General features: G+C 47.8%; 1 protein-coding gene and 1 long non-coding RNA gene across 2 annotated transcripts; one reads left to right on the top strand and one right to left on the bottom strand.

The window, feature by feature from the left end:
* Nucleotides 1–833: 833 nt before the first annotated feature.
* On the bottom strand, nucleotides 834–2,972 carry LOC113897894. Its single transcript, XM_027550829.1, has 3 exons — nucleotides 2,741–2,972; nucleotides 2,145–2,306; nucleotides 834–1,835 (listed from the first exon to the last, which is right to left on the bottom strand). Exons 1-3 carry the CDS (start codon nucleotides 2,943–2,945, stop codon nucleotides 1,426–1,428), a joined length of 777 nt encoding a protein of 258 aa, XP_027406630.1. The 5' UTR covers nucleotides 2,946–2,972; the 3' UTR covers nucleotides 834–1,425.
* A 12,774-nt stretch (nucleotides 2,973–15,746) lies between these two features.
* LOC113897674 lies at nucleotides 15,747–17,012 on the top strand. The gene is made up of 2 exons (XR_003512394.1): nucleotides 15,747–15,860; nucleotides 16,935–17,012. It is a non-coding gene; the product is annotated as an uncharacterized LOC113897674 (long non-coding RNA).
* Nucleotides 17,013–27,330: the final 10,318 nt, after the last annotated feature.

Below are 27,330 nucleotides of genomic sequence, written 5' to 3'. Positions count from 1 at the left end.
CACCCCCGTGCGCTGGGGTGCTCTTCTCTTCGCATCTTTGCATCCACGTGGCCTCATGCCTCGAAGATGGATTTTCCTGCTATCTTCTAAATAAAATAGAGCTGTAACACTGAGAGCTACAACACAGTCCGTTCAAGACCTGAGAGCTATAACATGGTCTGTCCAAGACCTGAGAGCTGTGACATGCCGATGGGGCCTTATAAGTCCGTCACTCCAAATCTTTGTTGTGACGAGACAAAAACTGAGGAGCATACACTTATGTGACAAACCCAAAGGAGGGAACTGAAGAATGCTCCATCATCCTGTCACTGAAGTATTCTTACAGTCAATATTTTCTGATGTTTTCAATTTTCAAAATAATAATTGGATGTTTTTACAATTAAGACTTTCCTTAGTGCAGTTTAAGGTTCAGAGCAAAAAGGAGGGAAAGCACAGAGATTTCCAGACACTTCCTCCCCACACAGGTACAACCTCCCTTCTTCACACCAACGACACCCCTGTGTCACAACCGGAGGACTTGTACTGACACATGAGGATCCTGAGTTCACGCTTCTGTTGTACATCCTGTGTGTTTGAACTTTCATGTTTTTTAATAAAATACCTGTTTTCAATTGAAGTGTAACTGATTTATACTATATATATATATATATATATATATATATATATATATATACATGTTCTGTTCCGTTGTGGTTTATCACAGTATTGAATACACGTTCCTGTGCTGTTCAGTAGACGTTTTGTCTATCCATTCTATACATACACTTGTGAGCACACTCACAAATCACACTGACAAAAGATTGCAATATTTAAAAATTTATTGCAGTCCACGTAGAACACATGCTCTATAATAAGTAGAAATGTAGTTTTAATTTCAACACCAAAAATCTACAAAGTTCTTCATACAATCCAATTTCTCATTGGATATAAAGATTTGTTCAAGGTAGGTTTCTAACCATAACCTCAAAAAACCCAATCTCTAGAAAAACCCAAAAAAGACAATTGTTCCGTAGAGTGGAACCCACTCCAGGAATCTATCTCCCTCTCTACATCTCACCTGTCTATTGTTCTTTCTCATCACCACCCCCCATCCACCTGTCTCTCATTTCATTTTTCAAGTAAAACAGGAAATATGGAGGGATCAAAAGGCACAAATCACATCACTAAGGTTTGCAATCTGAGCCATAGGATTAAACAAGCGTTGTCCTCTGAATGCACATCCTAGCAGGCTGACTTCTGGACACAGGAACACATCTCCCTGAGCTGGAGTGCGCAGGCGATGAGGTCTGGTCCCTGAGGAATATCGTCCCCTAGACAGGTGGGTTGTTGTCTTTTGTGGAGGAAGTTCTTCGCCTCAGGGTACTGAGATGCTGCCTCAGAGCCTTGCAAGACCAGAGAAGTGGTGGAGAAAGGCGAGGTGTGCCCCTAAGGCCCAGGCGCCCAGGGCGGGTAGACCTGCGGGCCCGGAGGTCGGTGGTGCGCGGCGCGCGTCAGCGCCCAGTGCAGGGCGGCGCCCGCGTGCGTCAGCTGCCAGGTGAGCCAGGAGCGCTGCGAGGCCGTGGGCTCCGTGCGATCGGTGGGCACCGGTAGGAAGGCGCCCCCCGGGGCCCGCAACTCATCCAGGACCACTTCAAGGGCTCCCATCTGGTTGGAGAGCTTGGACGTGAGCTCCTCCAGGGGCGCGGCGGCTTCAGGTGACTGGCTTCTGCGAGGGCGCTTGGGCGAGGCGGGCCTGGACTCTGGGTTGCACTGGCAGCGTCTCTGGCCCCGGGCCCACATTGGCGATCGGAACCGGGCCCCCCTGTCGTGGAGACGCCCGGAAGTATGGGCAGAACCTAGGAGGGAGACAGAACAGGAGAGGTTCCTGTGATGTGCGCTGCCCCTGAAATTTCTCGTCATATGCACTACGGCCCCTTGACTGTCTCAACACCTCCATCCCAGGCCTCACACCGCAGCATATCTGACTCTGTTGGCCTCTTCCAACATCTGCTGGCAACCCGAGCCAAGTCCTGGGCACCTTCCTCTCAGCCTGTTCCCACTTCATGGGCAGAGTTAGAGGCTTTCTCTGCCCTCTGGGGTTCAGTCTGCCCCTCAGGGCCTTTGCCCACATCCCCACCTCTACCAAGCCCAGCCCAGAAACCTACCTGCTCTGTGGTAAAGTCCTGCTCTGCAGGAGTTTGGATGCTCCTTAGATCTCCACTGGGCTGGGGGTAGTTGTCCCCTCACCTTCTCTTCTCCATGGCCGTTTCTCTTGTGACTCTCAGGGAAGTCATCCCGGCTTCTGCATCGCTTGTGCCTGGTGACCTCTGTGGGTGGAGAGGAGGACAGGAGTGAGTGTTCCCTGACCTACCTCTGGAATCTGGGGAGAGTGGATTAGAGAAGGTTCCAAGTCCCACTGCTCCTCCACCTCCTTGCCATCCCCTCCCCCAACTCTGGTTTCCTCCAGTCCCCCTCTCCCTCCATTAACTTCTCACCTGGACAGAGTAGTTTCTGAGCTTCCTGGCAGGCATGCCCAGGAAACTCTCTCTCAAGTTTAGATCTCAAGGATGGCATAGCTGGTAGAGCTCCTGATCACAGGGGATTTGGGACTTCACCCTGGGTTTCTCTCCCCACTTTCAAAGGTGTCAAGGTCACATCTGGGACCTGTTCCTCTGTCCCACAGCCCAATCTCTAGTGTTTCACAAATTCTCTCCAGGATCACTCAAAACAGATGTCTGCAAAAAACAATCTGGCATCTTACCTGCTTTGCTCTGAGAGCCCTCTTGTGTCTCCATGCTTCGTTTTTCTCTCTGTCTTTCTGAGGGCTGTCGATCTCCTCCCTTCTCTTTTACAGACAGGTTTTCCTTGGAGGAAATCCTCCCATTTTCCCTGTGGGAGACACCTTGTTTCTGCTGGCCAGGCCTTCTGCCCCTTGCAGCCCCTTTCATTGTGTCCTTGTCTCCCATCAGCAGCACACGTCTGCCTCAGAAGTGGACCAGCGAATGACCAGGTGAGCAGAGAGTGTGGCCTTGTCTAGCTTTTGGACAGCCCCCTGGGGGGTCACAGATTGGTCCCCAGGAGGATCACACCCCCGAGGGCATTTGCATGATGAGGTTAGCACCCTTTGCTACATCCCACTGACTTTCTAGGTCCTCAGGACATTGTAACTGTTAATTTCAGAGGATTTTGATTCTCAGCTAAATGTTAATATCAGAGGAGGACAATAAAGAAAAATTTTAAGTTTTTTTGATGAGGAAAAGTTTTAAAGGTTTTTGTATTTGTTAAAATATTACTACTGGTTTTTTATGATTTGTTTTTTAGCCACAAGTGGTATGTTAGGTCCCCACTCCCTGCACTGGAAGGAAAAGTCTTCACTTCTGGACTGCCAGGGAGGTCCCATAAAAGGGCAGGTTTTTTTCCTTGTTTGTTTCATGCTGCTTTTTCTCTAGTTGTTTTCATAGTTGTGTGTCTGTACGACTGTCAGCATCGGTCACTCTATGCCAGAGGTCACCAAGGTGTTGGTGTAGAGGACTAGAAAACCTTTGCAGTTTGTTTTTCTTGCTTTCTCTTTGGCTCCTACTCAGGTAAACTGTCCTGACACGATGCCACTAGAGACTATGGCTGAAAGATCGTATTTAAGCTCCAAATTACCATGTTTTCTTTTTTTTTTTTTTAGGGCATGACCTCTGCTCTCCACATCATACTGACTTTATTTAATTTTTCTTCTTCTCACTCGTGTTTCTTCTTTTGTCTGGATATGGACTTGTTTTTCAACTAGGATCAGAAGGTACAAAAAGACGTAATACGTGAGTGACAAAAATAACCTGGGACACAGCTTTGAGAGCACTGCTCCATGAATAATTTGAAGCAAGTGATGGATATATTCATACTGCTCACGGGCTTCTCAAGGCAAGAATACTGAAGTGGTTTGCCATTCCCTTCTGCAGTGGACCACATTCTGTCAGAACTCTCCAGCATTATGCAACCATCTTGGGTGGCCCTACACAACAAACTGTGGAAAATTCTTCAAAAGATGGGAATACAGCTTACCTGCCTCCTGAGAAATCTGTATGCAGGTCAAAAAGCAGCAGTTAGAACTGAACATGGATCAACGAGCTGGTTCCAAATGGGAAAGAAATACATCAAGGGTGTGTATTGTCACCCTTCTTATTTAACGTCTATGCAGAGCACATCATGCGAAATTCCAGGCTGGATGTAGCACAAGCTAGAATCTAGATTGCCGGGAGAAATATCAATAACCTCAGATACTCATGTGACACCCCCCTTATGGCAGAAAGTGAAGAGGAACTGAAGAGCCTCTTGATGAAAGTGAAAGAGGAGAGTGCAAAAGCTGGCTTAAAACTCAACATTCAAAAAATTAAGATCATGGCATCTGGTCCCATCACTTTATGGCAAATAGATGGGAAAAGAAGGGAAACAGTGACAGATTTTATTTTTTTGGACTCCAAAACCACTGCAGATGATGACTTGCAGCCTTGAAATGAAAAGATACTTGCTCTTTGGAAGAAAAGCAATGACAAACCTAGACAGCATATTAAAAAGCAGAGGCATTACTTTGCTAACAGAGGTCTGTATACTCAAAGCTATGGTTTTTGCAGTAGTCATGTATCCATGTGAGAGTTGGACTATAAAGAAAGCTGAATGCCAACGAATCCATGCTTTTGAACTGTGGTGTTGGAGAAGACTGTTGAAAGTCCCTTGGACAGCAAGGAGATCCAACCAGTCTCATCTAAAGGTAATCAATCAGTCCTGAATATTTATTGGAAGGACTGATGCTGAAGCTGAAACTCCAATACTTTGGCCTCCAAGTGGGAAGATCTGACTCATTTGAAAAGATCTTGATGCTGGGAAAGATTGAAGGCAGGAGGAGAAGGGGTTGACAGAGGATGAGATGGCTGGATGGCCTCACCGACTCGATGGACATGAGTCTGAGTAAACTCCAGGATTGCTAATGGACAGGGAGGCCTGGCGTGCTGTAGTCCACGGGGTCGCAAAGAGTCGGACACGACTGAGGGACTGAACTAAACTTATTGAATAAGGCATTTGCTGTTTCCCTCCACTACCTTCTGTCATTTTTCAGGTAACTTCGTAATTTCATTTTCCAAAAACCTTTTATCTTTCTGAGCAAAGAACTATTCCAAGTGCTCTTTATAGTATTCCAGGGAATTGAAGTTTTTTCCAAGAAGAGAATTTTGTAATGACTGAAATAAATGTAAACCCAAATGTGCAATGTCTGATGAATACGGCTGATGAATCAGAACTTCCAAGCCAAGCTGTAACAGTTTTTGCCTAGTCATCAAAAAACATGCAGTCTTGAGTTATCCTGATGGAAGATTATGTGTTTTGTTGACTACTTCTAGTCAGTTTTCATTGAGTGATGTTTTCAGTTGGAGTAATTGGAACCAGTAGTTGCTGGAATTAATGGTTTGGTTTTCTGAAAGAAACTTATAATAAAGGGCGTCCTTTGAATCCCACTGTATACCTAACATCTCCTTCTCTGGATGGAGACCGACATTTGGTGTGGTTGGTGATGTTTCGTTTCACTGGCCCCACAATCTCTTCTGTTCCACATTATTGTACAATATTGACTTTTCTTTGTCCGACACAATTTTATTTAAAATCAGAGCATTTTTTTACATCTCAGTAGAGAATCCCTTTCAGAAACGGTCCAGATTTTATCGAACTTATGTGAAACCCAAACATCAAACTGATTAAAATAACCAAGGTGACAAATTATTTTCAACACTTGATTTGGGTATTTTGAGTGTGTCTGCTGTTCCTGAAGGCATAAGTTGATTGTCTTCAATTAATGTCTCCATTTGATTGCTGTCAACTTCAACAGGTCTACCAGACCATGGATCATCGTCAGTGAGAAATCCCAGCACAAAATTTGAAAACTACTTTTGATACGTGAGATCAGTCATTGCACCTTCTCCATATACTGCACAAATCTTTTTTTTTTTTTTTTTTGCATTTCAGTTGCTTTTTTAACCTTTCTTGAAATAATAAAGCATACTATGCTGAAAAATGCTGTTTTTTCTTGCATCTTTGATACTAAAATGGCTACACAAAAATTCACCAATTTTGATATATAAATATTTTTAATGCATGGTGATATTAGCACTGTCACAATACAATCTAAAAAAAATTGTTTTGAATAAAGTTAGAGAACTAGGCCCTGCAAGAGCCATCTTACAGAAAAAAAAAAAAGAAGAAGAAGAAGAAGGCTTTTGGCCTACTTAGTAGGTGAGTGGTTCACAAATTGTGGTCCCAGGACAGAGAGCATCACTCATTTCAGAGCTTGTTTAAAATACAAGTATTAGGCTTCCATCCAGGCTTCCGGGGTCAGGACACTGGAGGTGAGGCAGTGTAGTCTGTGCTCCACATGCCCCACCGTCAACCCACCATGTGATTCTGATGCAGGTTTCCACATGAGAAGCACTGAAAGAGAATATGCAGATAGAGGGGCGAGAAAGATGTCATTCATTTAAAACCAGTAATTGCATCACTTTTCTTTGTCCAACACATCCTAAGAGAGTGGTCTGGATCAGGTTATTTACTGTTTTTCCTTTTAATCTCAACATAAAATAATTTTGTATATTTGTGCCCATAATGGTTTTAGGTGGAAAAAATATTTTCTTGTCTGTACACATTTTATCATAACTATCTCATTTCAGGTGTGATTTCAGAAATTAAACATAAGAGAGGGAACTGAAGATCACTTCATCATCAGTGTCACCGAAGTATTATGCCAGTCAATATTTTCTAATCCTTCCAAGTTTTTAAGTAATAGTAATTCGATATTTTTAAAATTAAGACTTTGCTTAGTGCAGTTTAAGGTTCAGAGCTAAAATGAGGAAAAGCACAGAGATTTCCCAGATGCCTCCTCCCCACATGGGCACAGCCTCCCCTGTGTCCCCCCACAAAGAGGTACTGGTGTTACAAGTGAAGGACCTGCACTCACACATCATGATCGTGAGTTCACACTTGTGCTCTACATCCAGTGTGTTTGGATCTAATTTTTTTTAAATAAAGTACTTTTTTCAATTGATTTGAAGTGTAGTTGATTTACCATGTTGTATTAATTACTGCTGTACAGTAGCTTACCTGGCCTGGACTCAAATCTGACTATGCCACCTGGCTGCAGTGGGCTTAGGCAACTCCCTTCCCTGCTCAGAGCCTCATATCTGACAAGGTTCCAGAGAACCAGAGAGGAGAGAGTTCAAAAGTGCGTGTTTCAGGTTATGCATACATATACATTCCTTATCATGGTCTCCATTTTGGTTTATCACAGGATGTTAAATATAGTTCCCTGTACCATACAGCAGGACCTTGTGGTTTATTCATTCTCTGTGAAGTATTTAGCATTTGCTGATCCCAAGCTCCCAACCCATCCCTTCCCCACACTCTCTCTTCCTAGGCAACTGCTAGCCTTGTCCATGTCCATGATTCTGCTTCTGATTCATATAGAGATTCATTTGTGTCATATTTTAGATTCTACATATAAGTCATATCGTATGGTATTTGTCTTTCTGACTTACTTCACTTAGTAAAATAGTCTCTACTTGAATACATGTTGCTGCAAATGGCATTATTTTGTTCTTTTTATATTGTATATGTGTACCACTTCTTCATCTATTCATCTGTTGATGGAATTTAGATTGCCTTCATGTCTTGGCTACTGTGAATAGTGTTGCTATGAACATAGAGGTGCATGTATCTTTTTCAATTATAATTTTTTCTAGACATATACCCAGAAGTGGGAATGCTGGGTCAGATGGTAATTCTATTTTTAGTTTTCTGAGGAAACTCTGCACCATTTTCCACAGTGGCTGTACCAACTTACATTCCCACCAACAGTACAGGAAACTCCTCTTTTCTCCATACCTGCTCCAGCATTTCTTATTTGTAGACTTTTTACTGATGGCCATTCTGAAAACATGAGGTGGTACATCAGTTTACTTTGGATTTGCATTTCTCTAATAATCAGCAATGTTGAGCACCTGTTCATGTGCCTATTGGCCATCCGTATTTCTTCTTTGGAGAAATGCCTCTTTACATCCTTGGCCCATTTTTCCACTGGGTTGTTTATTTTTTGTGGTTGTTGAGTTGTATGTGGACATTAATTTTTAATCAAAATATTTTGAGGGTAAATGACATATGTTTATAAAAATTTAAAGACAAAACAAAATTTTACATGTTTTATTGCAAATCACCTTAACATTCTTATTAGCATATAACTAATATGTATAGTATTTTACAACTGTAGTACATATGTATATAGTAATTTAAATAATAATAAACATATCAGAGGTAACCTTTCCATTTCTTCCAAAAGGCATACACCAAAGGTGAAGGATTACAGGGTTCAGAGAGCATCTAATATGCAGTAAGACACAGCCTCCTCTATGACCTCATTCAAATTCATCCCAACCATGTACAGATGCAAGACTTCCTGAAGGAGATGATGAGACTCATGTAACCCAGCCTGGCCACATTTCCTGCTCTCCTTCATCAAATGGAAAAGAAAACAATGGTCGCTGACTGGCCTGGCCTCAAACCTGACTGTGCCACCTGGCTGCAGTGGGCTTAGGCAACTCCCCTCCCTACTCAGAGCCTCATACCTGACAAGGTTCCAGAGAACCAAAAGTGTGCGTGAACCACCCCCAGTACTGCTGAGGGCACTGCCGGGTTTCAGCACCTCTCCTGCACTGAACAGGCCTGGTGTCCAGGCTGCCAGGCTGTGTCCCCAGCAGTCAGTAGGTGAAGAAGGTAACACTGCTTCGGGGCCCCTACTGGACCCGCCTTGTCCCAAGTCATCGCCCTGCGTTCTCTCCTTTCCTCCTCTGTGGTGGGGAACCACCATCACATTAGAGGGTTAAGGCGAGGGGAAAAGGACAACACAAGGAAGGCATAAAACTGTGCCTCTGGGGAAACCAGTGCTGCTGGAGGTCAAGAGAGGTCACGTGGGGGGGCTCAGGCGCTGGGCCTAGTGACAAGTGGCTGCAGGGAACACCGAGGAGCCAACCAGGGTGGGAGAAAACCAGTTTGTGACACGGCTGGCAGCTTCCAAGTGTGTTCAGTGTGTGAACGTCTGTTGCCCTGTGCTCTGGAGATAGTGGTGCTGGGTCCCTGGATTGCATTTCCAAAGGTGTTTTTTGTTTCTATTGTCATGGGAATAGGAAAAATTCTGAAAGTTATTCAACCTTCACAGGAAAGGGGAACCACCTAATTTTGGACTTCTAGTGGCTCAGGAGAATCTGCACGAGGTGTGTGTGTGGGGTGCACACGCTTACCCTGAAAGGTGGCGGGTAGGAAAGAGGGAACCACAGAGAAGGTAGACGAGCCAAGGGGCCAGGAGGGGTGGGGGCTGGCAGGCGAGATGGCGGCAGAGTGGCCTTCCCATCAGGGTCCCCTCTGCCCCCTCCGCTCAGTCAGTAACCGCCTGTGCCCGTCCCACAGCTCTGTGAGGAGGTCCTGGAACCCGCAGAGGGACACACGTTCTCTAAGCTCCACGGCTGAGCAGAAGCGAGCGTCAGACAAGGGGGACTACGTGCAGTCCTCTGCCTTCAACCACACTGGGGCACACGGTTCTTCATTTTTCTGTGGGGCGGGGATCTTCTTCCTGTCTCATTACTCAACTCAAGAACAGCTACGTTTTCCGACACATGGGAAATAACCACAGCACGAGTGAGTGATGGGATCCTGGGCAGGACCCCAAATTCAGTGGCCCTAATTGTTTTCCTTCTCCTGTTGCTCTATTTCAAACCAACACTGGAGTCAGTGGAATTCTCAGACAGCATTAGATCCTGACTCCAGGGGAACAGGTTGGGTCCCTGGGCACAACAGTGGGGATGGGGGCTACCTTCCAAATGCCCCGGGTCCCGAAGCCTCCTGACAGAGCCCCTGTTCCTGCCTTCAGCACTGGACCTAGGCCAGAGCTTCCCTACCTGGAAAGATTCCAAGAGATCCTAGGGCAGCACAGGATCCACCTTCTCCAAGCAAAGCTGTCTTTCTCTGTGACTCAAGTGTCCCCTGTCCCGTCTAGACCACAGTGTCCTGGGGCAGGCCGGCCTTAACACCAATAGGAGAAACACTGGGAAGGGGCCGGGAAGCCAGGCTTGGGGGAGGGATAAAGGGGGTCATAGAGGCAGAGATGGGGGACCTGGGTCCCTGCTAGGTGAGCTGTCCCCATCACTGGGGAGGATGCACCTGGCAGCTCCTGTCTCCTGCAGGCAGCTGCGCCAGCCTTCTCGCGAAGGTCGCTGTCTGGTGCACTTACAGCTCTGAGAGTGTCAGAGCAACTGTGGAAGCAGACATTCCACTCTGGGGAGGCAGGGGGAGTGGGCCCATGTGTGTCTCCTTGCACCCACAGCATCCTCACTCGCTCTAGCGTCCAGCTCCCTGTCCATCCACCCCCTCACTGAGTCACCACCTCCACCGCGGGAGCAGCTCTGCCCACATCCAGCCTTACCACTGAGGCCACGCTGATCAAGGACCACCTGTCACCCCACACCTGCCTGTTCCCTTCCACCCCAGACCGCAGCCGGATTCTGAAACGGAGACAGCGTTAGCATCCACTTGATCTCTGGGGCCTCTCTCACCTGACCCCACACTCTCTGTGGGTGCGTGTTCTCACAAACATGTCCCCATCTCAGTTATTCCAACACTTAAATGGGTCACATGGCCAGGACAGGGACCCCTCATGTTGCTCCAGGCTCTCAGAGGTCCCTCTAAATGGAGAGGACAGCAAACAGGACAAGAATCTATCACTAATTCAAGAGAGAGAGACATGCCAGGAGACCCTCAGCAGGACTGGATCGAAGAAGAGAAGCAGGACTCAGGACTCCCACCTCAGGAAGAAGACACCCTGGTGCAGGACAGGGGATGAGAAGAGAATCCTGGGAACAACATCCCCCTGCCTGACTCCAGATTGACTGAAGGGCACCTTCCAAATACCCGAGCTCTTGTCCAGGGGCTTCTCAGCTGGAATTTGGGGGTGGGGTGGGGTCCAGAAGATGCACGGAGCCAAGAATGTGTCTGACTCTGTGCGGAGCCAGGCCCACCAGAATCAGAGGTGTTTCCAAGACAAGGTGGGTGTTAAAACCCTGAGGAACAAGTCACTCATGGACCGGATGCTAAAGTACAAAACTGGGGTAGCTTGTGGAGCTAATGCAATGAGAAAAGTCTTCCCAAGGATGTACTCACAGCCAGGGGAGAACCAATAAGCAGAGATCTTGTGATTACAAGGCTCCCTCCTTCCCTAAACAGGGCAGGACCTCAAATCCACATCTGCAGACTAGAGCAGCCTCAAGGTCACGATCCCCAAATCCGCACAAGGAAGGTTAAGTCAAGGCCATGAATGGTGAGAACCGTGAGGCTCCGGGGTCAACACCTGTGTTGGAGGGAACCGCCTTCTGCTCCCCACGGGCCTCCTGCCTCCCAGAGAAGAGGCTCTGGGACCAGACTCAGAGTCAGCAGAGACCCCTGGGACCAGCCCTGGTTCTACTACAGGTTCTGTCCAAGGGCAAAATAAATACAAACTCAAATTCTTTTTTAGGGTTTTCATCCACTGAGAAGAGGGAAAGATCAAAAAGAGCCATGGTCCAAACCAAGCCAGGTCAGGCTGTGTGCAAAAATCACACTCTTAGGAATCAGAGCTGCCTCCATGAGCAAAGGGCCATGGCCACCAAGCCCCTGGCCACTCCAGCTGTGCCTCCTGGATCTGGGGGAGGTTGCAATCACCAGCTTGGAATCTTCCTCCCCCCACCCCTCATTCCTCCAGAGGCCGATTCTCCAGAATACCGTCTGTTCCATTTAGAGGGCTGGCCCGGGTATCCTTTGAAGAGGAGTGTCCCCATGACCACGAGCAGGGAGGTGTGGAAGTATTTGTTTCTCCGAATATCCCTGTGCTGTGCCCTGCCTGGGCTCAGGTTGGGGCTAGAGGTTTAGGGTATCCGGGACTGGGGGCTCAGAGCGTGGAAGGGACCTCTTCAGTCTTCCTGAGAATCTACTTTGGGTCCTCACACTGGATCGTGGGGGTGGTGACAGGGGACCTTCACACCACCTGTTTCTAGGCCTCCTCACTGCACCTGCTCGGAGGTCAATGACTGTAAATTTCATTGTTTCTTATTGAATGTATGGGAGGATTCATGAAAATGTTACATAACATTGGAAGCTTCTACTGGTGAGAAGTTTCAGACTCCACCCAAAGACATAGATAAACCAGACTTTGTCCTGTTCCATCAGCACCTGGAACTCACACAGCTGTGGGTCAAGGTCCTGTGAGGAAGTCACAGCGGGCCCTCTTCCACCCTCGGGCCACCAGCACAGCAGGGACAAGACCCCCAGCTCCCGTCTGGGCAGTGCGAGCACACAGGGAGGCAGCTGAGGCTGCTCCTGCCTGTCTGCCCCGGGGACAGGCAGCCCGTTTAAGGTTCCCAAACCTCCCTTCCTCTCAGAGTTCCAGAGGGGCCTCTGGGAAGCCTGGGGTGCCTGGCACAGGGGGTGACTACTGTGGAGTGAGCATGGGCCTCCCGCGTGAGCTCCACACCCTAGGGTGCAGCTGGAGGGGGCCATCAGAAACCCCTGCTCCTCTTCCTCTCCCTACAAGGGGGCAGGAGACTCTTTTTAGCAAGACGGAGAGGGGAGAAACGCGGTACACTGGCAGCTTCACAAAGATCTCAACCTGCCCCCACAAAGATCGGGTGATCTTCCAGCCACTAGTGGGGACTTCCCTCAGAGCTGGGGACACAGCATTAGACCTGTGCCCAGGGCTCGTCTCCCAGCCATCCCCGCCCCACAAGGCTGTCCGCAACAGGAACAAGATCCAGTGCAGCTCAGATGCATCGCTGGGTCCTGGGCTAACGGCTCAGGTCCTAGAATCAGGCCAGGGTCCAAGGAAGTACCTGTATCATCTGGGGCTTATCTTGATCTTGAGGATGAGGTCTCCCCACTGACAGTGTACCTTCAGGGAGGGACTCCTGCCCCACACAATCTTCACACTGGCTGGATGGCCTGATCACAGGGCAAAAGGACCCCGAGCTGTCAGTGGTGAAGACGTTCCCCTTGCAGTCCCACCGCACTTGGGAAAATGAGGTGGAGAGACAGAGCAAGGTTCTGGGCGGCCAATTTCCTTGCTGGTGGGAGATAAGGACACGGAGGACAGGGCTCCATCCTGGACAGGTGCCCTCGGTTCCTTCCTCGGAGCATAAAGTCAGTGCCTGCAGGGAGGTCTTCAGGCCAGAGGACCCCGTGCCCTCCCTAACACTGCTCTTCGTGACATCCTGCGGGAGCCCATCCTTGCTGCCAGCGACTGGCCTTCAAGGTGGGGGCGCCCCTGGGATTTTCCATCTGGATGCAGCCTGGAGAGACCTTAGGAGACAGTCACAGCTCGCATTCCAGGTGGGCCCGCCCTCTGTAACAAGGGCAGTTCCTCTGCCTCGGTCTGGACCACTGCTCAGCCCAGATGAGCGACTCACCACCATCCCAGTGAGGCTTCTGACACCAGCACATCCTTGTTGTCTGCTAAGCGCCATGGGAGGGTGGTGTAAGCATTGCTGAAAGACAAGAGTCACGAGACTGAGTCACTAAGAGGAGGCACAGGCGTCCCGGGAGTCCCCAAGAAACCAGCAGAGAAATGGACCCCGGGGCAGCCAGAGAGCCCTTTGTGCCACAAGCTGGGTGCAGTGCATGTTGACCTAAGTTAGTTACTGGGATAATACAGCATTATCCTAGTAATTACATATGATAACTGCAAGCAGTAATTACATCCTTTTGCACATTTTGAAGAAATTTTGAGGGATTGAAGAAGTTTGCAAATTACTAGTGAAATCTGAATTTACTAATTAACCCAAGTGGTCCTCATCTCTACAACCCAGGTGCAAGGACAGAGAAGCTGTGTGTGTGTGGAGTGGGGGGAGCAGGCCCTCAGGGTCAGGCACATGGACATCTCCCAAAAGACAGCTCTTGGAGACGGGATCATCTGGAGGACTGAAGGAGGAGCAGCAGGGCCCTGGTTCATGTGGGAAAGTCAGTGCCTGGCCCAGAATGAGGAATTCACAGCACCTGGGGATGTTTCAAGGACCTTGTTCCCACTGTAGGTGGTGTTCCCTTTCTCTGGGTTTTTGTTGGCATATCTCTCAAGAAGCAATACTGAACATGGAAATACCGCACAGTGTGTGATGATTTCCAGCCTCCAAAGGTCTCAATAAATTCATACTTTTATAAAATACTTTTCACTATATTGTGCTATATTGTTATATGAGGAAGTTTAGAGTGAGAATGGGAGGTTCTATGCTCATTATTTGAAGACTGAAGAGATCTCCGCCGTGGCGGAGTTCCCCCTGGGTGGTCCGGGACCCAGGGAAAGATCACTTTTTAACTATTTCCACAGCCCCCGGGGTGTCATACAGTTGGAACAGCGACAAACTAAGCTGGCTTCTCACACTGGGAATCTCAGAATATCAGAGAACCTGAGCACGAGTTTCCCTCAACTGTTGAGACGCCAGTTGATCCCAAGGAGAGTCGGGCGCCGTCTGCTGGCCGTTGGTGAAACGGCAAACGAAGCCGTGTCTCGCGGCGAGGGATTGGCCGCGCGCTCCTCTGTGCATTCCTGAAATGAAGGATATTTGCAAGGCTTGGTTCTCTGCTGATGGCCGGGGGGATGCTTTGACCCAGCCAGGCTTATTCTCCAGCATCACTGAGAAGACTAAAGAAAAATGGAGAGGGTATCTTGAAAAAAATATGCTTGTCACCTAATGGCTGTTTTGTTTTTGGTTTTAAGACTCATGAGCTTCATTTATAGTTTTCTTATAGAGACATGTAAAACTATAATGTATCTTTACATAAACTATCTTCTTTTCAAATCACCTACCTCTGCTATATATGTTGGTATTATACTTTTATTATTTTTGACATGGTTATTTGAGTATATTGACAGTCACCCAAATGGTATTTATGTACTGGATGCCAAGAAAACACCGACAGCTGAGGTATTCTCTCTCCCCACAGATGTCTACGGAGTCGCGGGGAGCTGTTCTAAGGATTCATCAGATCAGGTCATCAAAGGTAATGATATCCCTGGCAGTGAAGAGAGAGAATACAGCCATACTTAATGTATTAGTAAGAGTGAATGGATTAGTAGGCAGAGTAGACCCAGCAACATTCATGATCCAGCTTCTTTAGCTTTCGGTATCTGGATTATTACATATAATTTTGGCAGTTCATATGGAAACACAGCCCAAATGCCGCACCTTGAATGAATTCATAAGAACAAGAGGCAGTACCATCATTTATTAGCTTTAAAAATATTAATAGATTTGTTGAAATACACTTCACAAAGCATACGAGTAATAGTTTTAAAGTGTACAACTCAATTATTGGCATATTCACAAGTTGTACAGTCTTCACAACTATCTGATTTCAAGCCACACTCATCACTCCCCTCCCAAAAAACCGTTGACACCCATTAAACCATCACTTCTCATTCTTCCCTCTGTTTAGCAACAAACAACCACTACTATAAATTCTATTTCAGGATTTGCTTACCACGTACATTTACTATAGCTGTGATCAAAGGCTGGTCGCAGAAACGAGCCGGAACAGTAGGAGGCGAGCTTCCCTTTGCCAACAGCGAAGAAGCAGGTCTCAAGAACCTGCTTGATTCCGCTAGACCGCCCCGAGAGGGTGCGCGCACAGCTTCGTTCCCACTCAGTAACGGCCAGCAGAGGGCGTCTCAACTGACGCAGAAAACACCCACAGCCAGGGTCCCTGCGCTCAGGCACCGCTTCCGGGGTGAGAAAACCATCCTTAGTATGTCGCTGCACCAGTTGTGCGACACTCTGTGGGCTGCAGAAATCGTGAGTAAAAAGTGGCCTTTCCTTGGTCCTGACCATCAGGGGAACTTAACTGTGTATGTTCATTAGCTAACTTGTTTCAGACTCTTTGCAGCCCCATGGGGCTGTAGCCGCCAGGCTCCTCTGTCCATGGGGTTTCCTAAGCAAGAATACTGGAGTGGGTTACCACTTCCTACTCCACCGGGTCTTCCCCACCCAGGGATCGAACCCGAGTCTCTTGCATCTCCTGCATTGGCAGGCAGGTTCTTTACCTCTAGCATCACCTGGGAAACAGTGGCTAAGATCTCCTCAGTGTCCTGGAATACTGAGCACAGAACCTCCCGTTCCAACTTATTCTCAATTTCCTCATACAACATTTAGGGAGATTTATTTTTATAAAGTGAAATCCATTTATTGAGACCTTTGGAGGCTGGAAATCATCACATACTGTGTGGTATTTCCATGTTCAGTAGTATTTCTTGAGAGAAATGCCAACAAAAAACCCAGAGAAAGAGAAAACTTATCTATAATGAGGGCAAAACACACAAGTGTGGGGCCTTCCAGCTGGTCCCTGAAACATCCCCAGGTGCTGTACATTCCTCATCCTGGGCCAGGCACTGATTTCCCTATATGAACCAGGGCACTCCTCCTTCAGTCAGCAGACGCTCCTCTCTCCCAGAGGTGTCATTTGGGAGGTGACCATGTATCAGACCCTGAGAGCCTCCTCCTCCCCATCTGCACAGCCCCTCTGTCCTTGAACCTGGGTTGTAGAGATGAGGACCACTTGGGTAAATTAGTACTAAGGCTAGCTGTTGTTAAACAGATACTCCAAGGTAAATGCAAACATCTTCAATCCCTCAAAATTTCTTCAAAATGTGCAAAAGGATGTAATTACTGCTTGCAGTTATCATATGTAATTACTAGGATAATGCTGTATTATCCCAGTAACTAACTTAGGTCAACATGCACTGCACCCAGCTTGTGGCACAAAGGGCTCTCTGGCTGCCCCGGGGTCCATTTCTCTGCTGGTTTCTTGGGGACTCCCGGGACGCCTGTGCCTCCTCTTAGTGACTCAGTCTCGTGACTCTTGTCTTTCAGCAATGCTTACACCACCCTCCCATGGCGCTTAGCAGACAACAAGGATGTGCTGGTGTCAGAAGCCTCACTGGGATGGTGGTGAGTCGCTCATCTGGGCTGAGCAGTGGTCCAGACCGAGGCAGAGGAACTGCCCTTGTTACAGAGGGCGGGCCCACCTGGAATGCGAGCTGTGACTGTCTCCTAAGGTCTCTCCAGGCTGCATCCAGATGGAAAATCCCAGGGGCGCCCCCACCCTGAAGGCCAGTCGCTGGCAGCAAGGATGGGCTCCCGCAGGATGTCACGAAGAGCAGTGTTAGGGAGGGCACGGGGTCCTCTGGCCTGAAGACCTCCCTGCAGGCACTGACTTTATGCTCCGAGGAAGGAACCGAGGGCACCTGTCCAGGATGGAGCCCTGTCCTCCGTGTCCTTATCTCCCACCAGCAAGGAAATTGGCCGCCCAGAACCTTGCTCTGTCTCTCCACCTCATTTTCCCAAGTGCGGTGGGACTGCAAGGGGAACGTCTTCACCACTGACAGCTCGGGGTCCTTTTGCCCTGTGATCAGGCCATCCAGCCAGTGTGAAGATTGTGTGGGGCAGGAGTCCCTCCCTGAAGGTACACTGTCAGTGGGGAGACCTCATCCTCAAGATCAAGATAAGCCCCAGATGATACAGGTACTTCCTTGGACCCTGGCCTGATTCTAGGACCTGAGCCGTTAGCCCAGGACCCAGCGATGCATCTGAGCTGCACTGGATCTTGTTCCTGTTGCGGACAGCCTTGTGGGGCGGGGATGGCTGGGAGACGAGCCCTGGGCACAGGTCTAATGCTGTGTCCCCAGCTCTGAGGGAAGTCCCCACTAGTGGCTGGAAGATCACCCGATCTTTGTGGGGGCAGGTTGAGATCTTTGTGAAGCTGCCAGTGTACCGCGTTTCTCCCCTCTCCGTCTTGCTAAAAAGAGTCTCCTGCCCCCTTGTAGGGAGAGGAAGAGGAGCAGGGGTTTCTGATGGCCCCCTCCAGCTGCACCCTAGGGTGTGGAGCTCACACGGGAGGCCCATGCTCACTCCACAGTAGTCACCCCCTGTGCCAGGCACCCCAGGCTTCCCAGAGGCCCCTCTGGAACTCTGAGAGGAAGGGAGGTTTGGGAACCTTAAACGGGCTGCCTGTCCCCGGGGCAGACGGGCAGGAGCAGCCTCAGCTGCCTCCCTGTGTGCTCGCACTGCCCAGACGGGAGCTGGGGGTCTTGTCCCTGCTGTGCTGGTGGCCCGAGGGTGGAAGAGGGCCCGCTGTGACTTCCTCACAGGACCTTGACCCACAGCTGTGTGAGTTCCAGGTGCTGATGGAACAGGACAAAGTCTGGTTTATCTATGTCTTTGGGTGGAGTCTGAAACTTCTCACCAGTAGAAGCGTCCAATGTTATGTAACATTTTCATGAATCCTCCCATACATTCAATAAGAAACAATGAAATTTACAGTCATTGACCTCCGAGCAGGTGCAGTGAGGAGGCCTAGAAACAGGTGGTGTGAAGGTCCCCTGTCACCACCCCCACGATCCAGTGTGAGGACCCAAAGTAGATTCTCAGGAAGACTGAAGAGGTCCCTTCCACGCTCTGAGCCCCCAGTCCCGGATACCCTAAACCTCTAGCCCCAACCTGAGCCCAGGCAGGGCACAGCACAGGGATATTCGGAGAAACAAATACTTCCACACCTCCCTGCTCGTGGTCATGGGGACACTCCTCTTCAAAGGATACCCGGGCCAGCCCTCTAAATGGAACAGACGGTATTCTGGAGAATCGGCCTCTGGAGGAATGAGGGGTGGGGGGAGGAAGATTCCAAGCTGGTGATTGCAACCTCCCCCAGATCCAGGAGGCACAGCTGGAGTGGCCAGGGGCTTGGTGGCCATGGCCCTTTGCTCATGGAGGCAGCTCTGATTCCTAAGAGTGTGATTTTTGCACACAGCCTGACCTGGCTTGGTTTGGACCATGGCTCTTTTTGATCTTTCCCTCTTCTCAGTGGATGAAAACCCTAAAAAAGAATTTGAGTTTGTATTTATTTTGCCCTTGGACAGAACCTGTAGTAGAACCAGGGCTGATCCCAGGGGTCTCTGCTGACTCTGAGTCTGGTCCCAGAGCCTCTTCTCTGGGAGGCAGGAGGCCCGTGGGGAGCAGAAGGCGGTTCCCTCCAACACAGGTGTTGACCCCGGAGCCTCACGGTTCTCACCATTCATGGCCTTGACTTAACCTTCCTTGTGCGGATTTGGGGATCGTGACCTTGAGGCTCTAGTCTGCAGATGTGGATTTGAGGTCCTGCCCTGTTTAGGGAAGGAGGGAGCCTTGTAATCACAAGATCTCTGCTTATTGGTTCTCCCCTGGCTGTGAGTACATCCTTGGGAAGACTTTTCTCATTGCATTAGCTCCACAAGCTACCCCAGTTTTGTACTTTAGCATCCGGTCCATGAGTGACTTGTTCCTCAGGGTTTTAACACCCACCTTGTCTTGGAAACACCTCTGATTCTGGTGGGCCTGGCTCCGCACAGAGTCAGACACATTCTTGGCTCCGTGCATCTTCTGGACCCCACCCCACCCCCCAAATTCCAGCTGAGAAGCCCCTGGACAAGAGCTCAGGTATTTGGAAGATGCCCTTCAGTCAATCTGGAGTCAGGCAGGGGGATGTTGTTCCCAGGATTCTCTTCTCATCCCCTGTCCTGCACCAGGGTGTCTTCTTCCTGAGGTGGGAGTCCTGAGTCCTGCTTCTCTTCTTCGATCCAGTCCTGCTGAGGGTCTCCTGGCATGTCTCTCTCTCTTGAATTGGTGATAGATTCTTGTCCTGTTTGCTGTCCTCTCCATTTAGAGGGACCTCTGAGAGCCTGGAGCAACATGAGGGGTCCCTGTCCTGGCCATGTGACCCATTTAAGTGTTGGAATAACTGAGATGGGGACATGTTTGTGAGAACACGCACCCACAGAGAGTGTGGGGTCAGGTGAGAGAGGCCCCAGAGATCAAGTGGATGCTAACGCTGTCTCCGTTTCAGAATCCGGCTGCGGTCTGGGGTGGAAGGGAACAGGCAGGTGTGGGGTGACAGGTGGTCCTTGATCAGCGTGGCCTCAGTGGTAAGGCTGGATGTGGGCAGAGCTGCTCCCGCGGTGGAGGTGGTGACTCAGTGAGGGGGTGGATGGACAGGGAGCTGGACGCTAGAGCGAGTGAGGATGCTGTGGGTGCAAGGAGACACACATGGGCCCACTCCCCCTGCCTCCCCAGAGTGGAATGTCTGCTTCCACAGTTGCTCTGACACTCTCAGAGCTGTAAGTGCACCAGACAGCGACCTTCGCGAGAAGGCTGGCGCAGCTGCCTGCAGGAGACAGGAGCTGCCAGGTGCATCCTCCCCAGTGATGGGGACAGCTCACCTAGCAGGGACCCAGGTCCCCCATCTCTGCCTCTATGACCCCCTTTATCCCTCCCCCAAGCCTGGCTTCCCGGCCCCTTCCCAGTGTTTCTCCTATTGGTGTTAAGGCCGGCCTGCCCCAGGACACTGTGGTCTAGACGGGACAGGGGACACTTGAGTCACAGAGAAAGACAGCTTTGCTTGGAGAAGGTGGATCCTGTGCTGCCCTAGGATCTCTTGGAATCTTTCCAGGTAGGGAAGCTCTGGCCTAGGTCCAGTGCTGAAGGCAGGAACAGGGGCTCTGTCAGGAGGCTTCGGGACCCGGGGCATTTGGAAGGTAGCCCCCATCCCCACTGTTGTGCCCAGGGACCCAACCTGTTCCCCTGGAGTCAGGATCTAATGCTGTCTGAGAATTCCACTGACTCCAGTGTTGGTTTGAAATAGAGCAACAGGAGAAGGAAAACAATTAGGGCCACTGAATTTGGGGTCCTGCCCAGGATCCCATCACTCACTCGTGCTGTGGTTATTTCCCATGTGTCGGAAAACGTAGCTGTTCTTGAGTTGAGTAATGAGACAGGAAGAAGATCCCCGCCCCACAGAAAAATGAAGAACCGTGTGCCCCAGTGTGGTTGAAGGCAGAGGACTGCACGTAGTCCCCCTTGTCTGACGCTCGCTTCTGCTCAGCCGTGGAGCTTAGAGAATGTGTGTCCCTGTGCGGGTTCCAGGACCTCCTCACAGAGCTGTGGGACGGGCACAGGCGGTTACTGACTGAGCGGAGGGGGCAGAGGGGACCCTGATGGGAAGGCCACTCTGCCGCCATCTTGCCTGCCAGCCCCCACCCCTCCTGGCCCCTTGGCTCGTCTACCTTCTCTGTGGTTCCCTCTTTCCTACCCGCCACCTTTCAGGGTAAGCGTGTGCACCCCACACACACACCTCGTGCAGATTCTCCTGAGCCACTAGAAGTCCAAAGTTAGGTGGTTCCCCTTTCCTGTGGAGGTTGAATAACTTTCAGAATTTTTCCTATTCCCATGACAATAGAAACAAAAAACACCTTTGGAAATGCAATCCAGGGACCCAGCGCCACTATCTCCAGAGCACAGGGCGACAGACGTTCACACACTGAACACACTTGGAAGCTGCCAGCCGTGTCACAAACTGGTTTTCCCCCACCCTGGTTGGCTCCTCGGTGTTCCCTGCAGCCACTTGTCACTAGGCCCAGCGCCTGAGCCCCCCCACGTGACCTCTCTTGACCTCCAGCAGCACTGGTTTCCCCAGAGGCACAGTTTTATGCCTTCCTTGTGTTGTCCTTTTCCCCTCATGTTAACCCTCTAATGTGATGGTGGTTCCCCACCACAGAGGAGGAAAGGAGAGAACACAGGGCGATGACCTGGGACAAGGCGGGTCCAGTAGGGGCCCCGAAGCAGTGTTACCTTCCTCACCTACTGACTGCTGGGGACACAGCCTGGCAGCCTGGACACCAGGCCTGTTCAGTGCAGGAGAGGTGCTGAAACCCGGCAGTGCCCTCAGCAGTACTGGGGGTGGTTCACGCACACTTTTGAGCTCTCTCCTCTCTGGATGGTTTGGATCCTTGGCAGGTATGAGGCTCTGAGCAGGGAAGGGACTGTCCTAAGGCCACTGCCACTGAGTGGCAGTGTCAGATTTGAGCTTGGGCCAGTTAGGGACCATTATTTTTTTCTCCATTTGATGAAAGAGAGCAGGAAATGTGGCCAGCTGGGGTTACATGTTCTCTTTCCAGAAGCCTTACACCTGCATATGGTTGGGGTTGAACTTGAATGAAGTCCTAGAGGGTTGTGTCTGTATCACAGATTAGATGCTACGTGAACCTGGAATCCTCCTTTGCTGTGCCCCTTTGGAAAAATTGGAAAAGCTACCTCTGATATTCAGTTATCATACGCACATGTACTATGGTTGTTAAATACTATACACAGTAAAAGTTATATGCTAATTAAAATGTTTAAAAGGTAATTTGGAATAAAACATTTTAAAAACTATATTTGTCCTAAATTATTATAAAGGATATGTCATTTACAGTCACAAAATATTATATAATATTAAGGTCTAGACACAACCACAAACAATGGAAAAATGGGCAGATGACCTGAAGAGACATTTCTCCAAAGAAAAAATGCAGATGGCTAATAGGTACATGAAAAGATGCTCAACATCTCTGTGAAAGAGATGCAAATCCAAAGTACAATGACATTCCAACTCATGCTGCTCAGTGTGGCCATCAGTAAAAAGTCCACAAGCAAGAAACGCTGGTGCAGGTGTGGAGAAAAGAGCACGCATCTACACGGTTAGCGAGTGTTTACATAGGCACAGCCACTGTAGCAAATTGTATGGGTTTTCTCAGAAAACTAAAAATGGAATTACCATATGATCCAGCATTCCTGTTTCTGGGGATGTATCCAGACAAAACTATAATTCAAAAACATACATGCACCGTTATGTTCACAGCAGCAGTGTTCACAGTGGACAAGACATGGAAACAAACGTCCATCAACAGATGAATGGGTAAGGAAGACGTGGCAAATGCACAGAATGGAATATTATTACTCAGCCCTAAAATAGACAAAATAATGCCATTGGCAGCAATACGGATGTAACTACAGATCATCACAGTAAGTGGAGTAAGTAAGAAGACAAATGCCATACAACATCATGTGTACATGCAATGTAAAATATGACACAAATGAGCGTATGAAACAAAAACAGACGCGTGGACATCGGGAAGACTGGCAGTTGCCAAAGGGGACTGTGGGTGGGGGAGCAGTGGGCTGTGAGTTTGGGATCTGCAGATACAGACGATTATGTAGAGAATGGATAAACAAGGTCCTATCATAAGCAAGGGGACTATATTCAATATCCTTTGATAAACCATAATGGAAAAGAAAGTGAAAAAATATAAATACATGTATAACAATCACTTTGCTGTACAGCAGTAATTAACAGATTTTAAATCGACACTTCAACTGAAAAAAAGATATTTGACTAATATTTATGTTTTCAAAAAATTAAAATTTCCAAACCCACAAAATGTCCAACACCAAGAATGAACTCATGATCGTGATGTGTCGGTGCAGTCTGCTCAGCTGTAACACAGGCACAGCTTTGGTGTGGACTATAGAGACTAGAGAGGGAGCTGTGCCCATGTGAGGGGGAGAGGAGGCATCTGGGAGGTCTCTGTGCTTTCCCTGATTTTTTCTCTGAACCTTAAGCTGCACTAAGGAAAGTCTTAATTTAAAAAATATCAAATTACTATTACTTAAAAATCTGAAAGAATTAGAAAATACTGACTGTCAAAATATTTCAAGGACATTGATGATGGAGCATTCTGCAGTTCCCCTCCTTTGTGTTTAATTTCTGAATTCACACCTTAAATAAGATAACAGGATAAAATGTATACAAACAAGAAAATGATTTTTCCCCTAAAACCATTATTTGCATAAACATCCCCAAATTCTTTTATGCTGAAATTAACAGAGAAGCCTGGCATGCTGCAGTCCATGGGGTCGCAAAGAGTCAGACACGGCTGAGTGACTGAATTGAACTGAAAGGGAGATACAGTAAAAGTACCTGATCCAGACTGCTCCCTTACGATGCTGATTACCAGTTTTAAATGAATGAAATCTTTCTCCCCTCTTGATCTGAATATTCTCTTTCAGTGATTCTCACATTGGAACCTGAATCAGAATCACATGGTGGGGTGGGGTTGGGGCACGTGGAGCACAGATTGCACTGCCCTACCTTCAGTGTTCTGACCCTGCAAGTTTGGACTGAAGCCTAATACTTGCATTTTTAACAAGTTCTGAAGTGAGTGATAGCCCTTGTCCTGGGACCACAATTTGTGAACCGCTCACATATTGAGTTCGCCAAAAGCTTCTTTCATTTTTTTTTTTCCCTGTAAAATGGCTCTTGCAGGGCCTAGCTGTTTTTAACTTTATTCAAAACAATTTTGTTGTATGTTACAGCTCTCATATCACTGTGCATTAAACAAAATATCAAAATTGGTGAATATTTGTGTAGGCATTATAATATCAAAGATGCAAGAAAAGAGAATTTTTGGTATAGTATGCTTTATTATTTCAAGAAAGATAAAAAAGCAACTGAAATGCATAAAAAAGGTTTGTGCAGTATATGGAGAAGGTGCTGTGACTGATCAAATGTGTCAATAGTAGTTTTAAAACTTTTCTGCTGGCGTTTTCTCACGGGACGATGGTCCATGATCTGGTAGACCTGTTGAAGTTGATAGCAATCAAATGAAGACATTAACTGAGGACAATCAAGTTATGCCATTCGGGAGAGAGCAGACTCACTCAGTTCAGTTCAGTTCAGCCGCTCAGTTGTGTCCGACTCTTTCGACCCCATGAGCTACAGCACGCCAGGCCTCCCTGTCCAATACCAACTCCTGTAGCCCACCCAAACTCATGTCCATTGAGTCGGTGATGCCATCCAACCATCTCATCCTCTGTTGTCCCCTTCTCCTCCTGCCCTCAGTTTTTCCCAGCATGAGAGGCTTTTCCAATGAGTCAGCTCTTCGCATCAGGTAGCCAAAGTATTGGAGTTTCAGCTTCAACATCAGTCCTTCCAATGAACACCTAGGACTGATCTCCTTTAGGATGGACTAGTTGGATCTCCTTGCAGTCCAAGGGACTCTCAAGAGTCTTCTCCAACACCACAGTTCAAAAGCATCAATTCTTCGGCACTCAGCTTTCTTTATAGTCCAACTCTTACATACATATGTGACCACTGGAAAAAGCATAGCCTTGACTAGACGGACCTTTGTTGGCAAAGTAATGTCTCTGCTTTTGAATATGCTATCTAGGTTGGTCATAACTTTCCTTCCAAGGAGTAAGCATCTTTTCATTTCATGGCTGCAGTCACCATCTGCAGTGATTTTGGAGCCCCACAAAATAAAGTCTGTCCCTCTTTCCACTGCTTCTCCATCTATTTGCCATGAAGTGATGGGACCGGATGCCATGATTTTAGTTTTCTGAATGTTGAGCTTTAAGCCAACTTTTTCACTCTCCTCTTTCACTTTCATCAAGATGCTCTTTGGTTCTTCACTTTCTGCCATAAGGGTGGTGTCAACTGCATGTCTGAGGTTACTGATATTTCTCCTGGCAATCTTGAATCCAGCTTGTGCTTCCTCCAGCCCAGCATTTCATGATGTACTGTACATATAAGTTAAATAAGCAGGGTGACGATATACAGCCTTGAGGTACCCCTTTTCCTATTTGGAACCAGTCTGTTGTTCCATGTCCAGTTCTAACTGTTGCTTCCTGACCTGCATACAGATTTCTCAAGAGGCAGGTCAGGTGGTCTGGTATTCCCATCTCTTGAAGAATTTTCCACAGTTTGCTGTGATCCACACAGTCAAAGGCCTTGGCATAATCAGTAAAGCAGAAATAGATGTTTTTCTGGAACTCTCTTGCTTTTTCGATGATCCAGTGGATGTTGGCACTTTGATCTCTGGTTCCTCTGCCTTTTCTAAAAGCAGCTTGAACATCTAGAAGTTCACGGTTCACGTATTGCTGAAGCCTGGCTTGGAGAATTTTGAGCATTACTTTACTAGCATGTGAGATGAGTGCAATTGTGCGGTAGTTTGAGCATTCTTTGGCATTGTCTTTCTTTGGGACTGGAATGAAAACTGACCTTTTCCAGTCCTGTGGCCACTGACATATTGAGTGCAGCACTTTCACAGCATCATCTTTTAGGATTTGAAATAGCTCAACTGGAATTCCATCACCTCCACTAGCTTTGTTCGTAGTGATGCTTTCTAAGGGTCCACTTGATTTCACATTCCAGGATGTCTGGCTCTAGGTGAGTGATCACACCATCGTGATTAACTGGGTCATGAAGATCTTTTTTGTACAGTTCTTCTGTGTATTCTTTCCACCTCTTCTTAATATCTTCTCAAAATATCCAAATCAAGTGTTGAAAATAATTTGCACCAGCTGGGTTATATTAATTGCTTTGATTTTTGGGTTCCACATAAGTTAGGTGAAAAAAGCCTTCTTAATCATTCCCACATGTGATTCTCTACTGAGATGTAATGAAAATGTTCTGATTTTAAATAAAATTGTGATGGACAAAGAAAAGTGGTTATTGTACAATAATGTGGAATGGAAGAGACTGTGGGGCCAGTGAAATGAGACACTGACAACAACACAAAAGTTGGTCTCGTCCAAAGGAGGAGATATTATGTATATGGTGGCATTGGAAGAAGTCCTCTATTATATGTTCCTTTCAGAAAACCAAACCATTAATTTCAACAAACACTGCTTCCAATTAGTCCATCTGAAAACAGCACCTCAATGAAAACTGGCTGGAATTAGTCAACAGAAAATGCATAATCTTCCATTGTTGTTGTTTTAGTCGCTCAATCATGCCCAACTCTTTGAGACCCCAGGGACTGAAGCTGCCAGGCTCCTCTGTCCATGGGATTTCCCAAGTAAGAATACTGTAGTGGGTTGTCATTTCCTTCTCCAATGGGATCTTCCCAATCCAGTGATCTAACGCCCATCTCCTGTATTGGCAGGTGGATTGTTTACTACTGAGCCACCCAGGAAGGCCAATCATCCATTAGGATAATGCAAGATTGCATGTTGCTTTGATGACCAGGCAAAAACTGTTATAGCTTGGCTTGGAAGTTCTGATTCACTGGCCATATTCACCGACATTGCACATTTATTTTGGTCATTACAAAATTCTCCTATTGGAAAAAACTTCAATTCCCTGGAAAACTGTAAAGGGCACCCAGAATAGTTCTTTGTTCAGAAAGATAAAACGTTTTGGGAAAATGAAATTACGAAGTTACCTGAAAAATGACAGAAGGTAGTGGAACAAAACAGCAAATACCATGTTCAATAAAGTTCTGGATAAAAATGAAAAAAGTGTCTTTTTTTTTTTTTTTTCCAAAGCCGAAGGAACTTTTTGGTCAACCCAATACTTGGTAGAATTTGAAAGAGAAATGTGGGAATTCCCTGGCATTCCAGTAGTTAGGACTCTAGGCTTACA

The sequence above is a fragment of the Bos indicus x Bos taurus genome, chromosome 8 (genome assembly GCF_003369695.1).
Source record: "Bos indicus x Bos taurus breed Angus x Brahman F1 hybrid chromosome 8, Bos_hybrid_MaternalHap_v2.0, whole genome shotgun sequence".
NCBI lineage: Eukaryota > Metazoa > Chordata > Mammalia > Artiodactyla > Bovidae > Bos > Bos indicus x Bos taurus.
The sequence above is the reverse complement of the archived record's forward strand: the minus strand, read 5'-3'. Positions and strand labels throughout refer to the sequence as shown.